Raw genomic sequence first — 1,463 nt, forward strand, 5'->3', positions numbered from 1 at the left:
TCTTATGCTACATTTTCTGGCACAGTAACTTCTAATCGAATCATTCTGCTTTGTGCTGGAAGATCAGGTAGGCACACCTGTTGCTCCACTGGGGCTGGCCAGTGGTTGCAATGGATGTCACCATTAATTACCTGGACGAAGTCCGTGTTTGGGTCCTTCTTCGCTGCCCCATCCAGAAGATAAGCCAAGCAGACCGGCAGACATAACAGCACAAGGATGGCCATATGCTTCATTCTCACTGTCTTTTTCTCAAGAAAGTCCCTTTTTTGTATACTGGCTTCTATCTCTACTCTCTAGTGGGCTCCCTTTTATAGGGAGACAATGCTTAGGTCACCGAAAGCATGACTCATGTATGTGTGGGGTCTGTTTGTTTAAATCTGAATGACAGCAGAAATGTTCATGAAAATTCAATGTAAAGATGAAACAGCACACATTTGTAACTTCCCTCAACCATCTAAACTTGAAAGAATGATTAATTTCCGGGAAGTGGTTACTGTGTTTGTAAATAAGAAAAAAAATTGGCTAGATAATACATGTCTGTGTACCTACTGAGCTAGATGACAAGCCTGGTAGAATGTCAAATATTTAGACATTTTAACATTAGTGCAATTTTCTTTTAAAAAGATGTTATTTTTAAACTCAGATATAAGTGGGTAAGGGGTAAGTGGATTAACAAAGAAATTCCAAATATAATTGAGATCTAAATGTGGCAATTGCTGTCTAGGAAGATATTGCAACACATTTCTTGAGTCCTTGTTTAAAACAGCTATTACTGGCCCTGGAGTAGAAGTATTGTGAGAAGGAAGCAGACCATGAAAAGGAGGATCTGTAGAGGAAGGCAGAAGGAGAGGAGTGAACCTTTGATGTTCAGTCATTCATTTTCCATTTCAGATCATATATATGTTCATAGTAACTGCTCCATAAAAACTTGTTAAATTGAAGTAAATTAAATTGCCTATTAGACCAAAATGTTCCTCCTACGTTCCTCCTCTTCCTTGCTTTTTAAAGTTCTTTTTATCCTCTTTTCCTCCTCCTAAAATACAAAGGAGGAGGTGGATTGAGATTTGTAATGGGGAATGATTTAAATCCTTCCTTCCCTTCATGTCTAACCACCCACCCCTGCCCATAAGTAGCATTTTTTCCCCCTCAGCCAAGTCGAATGCTTCTCACACAGTAACACACTAAGTCTGCAATAACTATTGTGTCAAATTAACCTACTAGTATTAAAGGACCCTGAAATTCTATTAGTATAGAATTTTATTTTCTCTCACTAAAGATAAATTAACTCTCCTATATCTGAAGTAGGTAATTTCAAAACAATGGGAGCCCAAACTAATGAGTGTGTAAGAATGATCTTTTTAGTACCACCCACCACCTGCATCCTATTTGGGGCAGAATGGACAGGTGAGACTTCCAGGAACCAGGAGGCTCTGAAACCTCCAAGCCAGAGTTGGGGAGAAGCT

At 39.1% G+C, this 1,463-nt stretch overlaps 1 protein-coding gene across 1 annotated transcript in view; it reads right to left on the bottom strand.

Annotated features, from left to right (window-relative positions):
• The window catches only part of MMP10 (matrix metallopeptidase 10 (stromelysin 2)), an 11,182-nt gene extending 10,938 nt beyond the window's left edge, over positions 1-244 (bottom strand). The window contains exon 1 of the mRNA XM_008563021.1: positions 132-244. Coding sequence (XP_008561243.1) covers positions 132-233 — 102 coding nt within the window. The 5' untranslated portion in view covers positions 234-244. The remainder of the gene's footprint in view (positions 1-131) is intronic.
• Positions 245-1,463: the final 1,219 nt, after the last annotated feature.

This window comes from Galeopterus variegatus, unplaced genomic scaffold (genome assembly GCF_000696425.1).
Source record: "Galeopterus variegatus unplaced genomic scaffold, G_variegatus-3.0.2 Scaffold12394, whole genome shotgun sequence".
NCBI classification, from domain to species: Eukaryota; Metazoa; Chordata; class Mammalia; order Dermoptera; family Cynocephalidae; genus Galeopterus; species Galeopterus variegatus.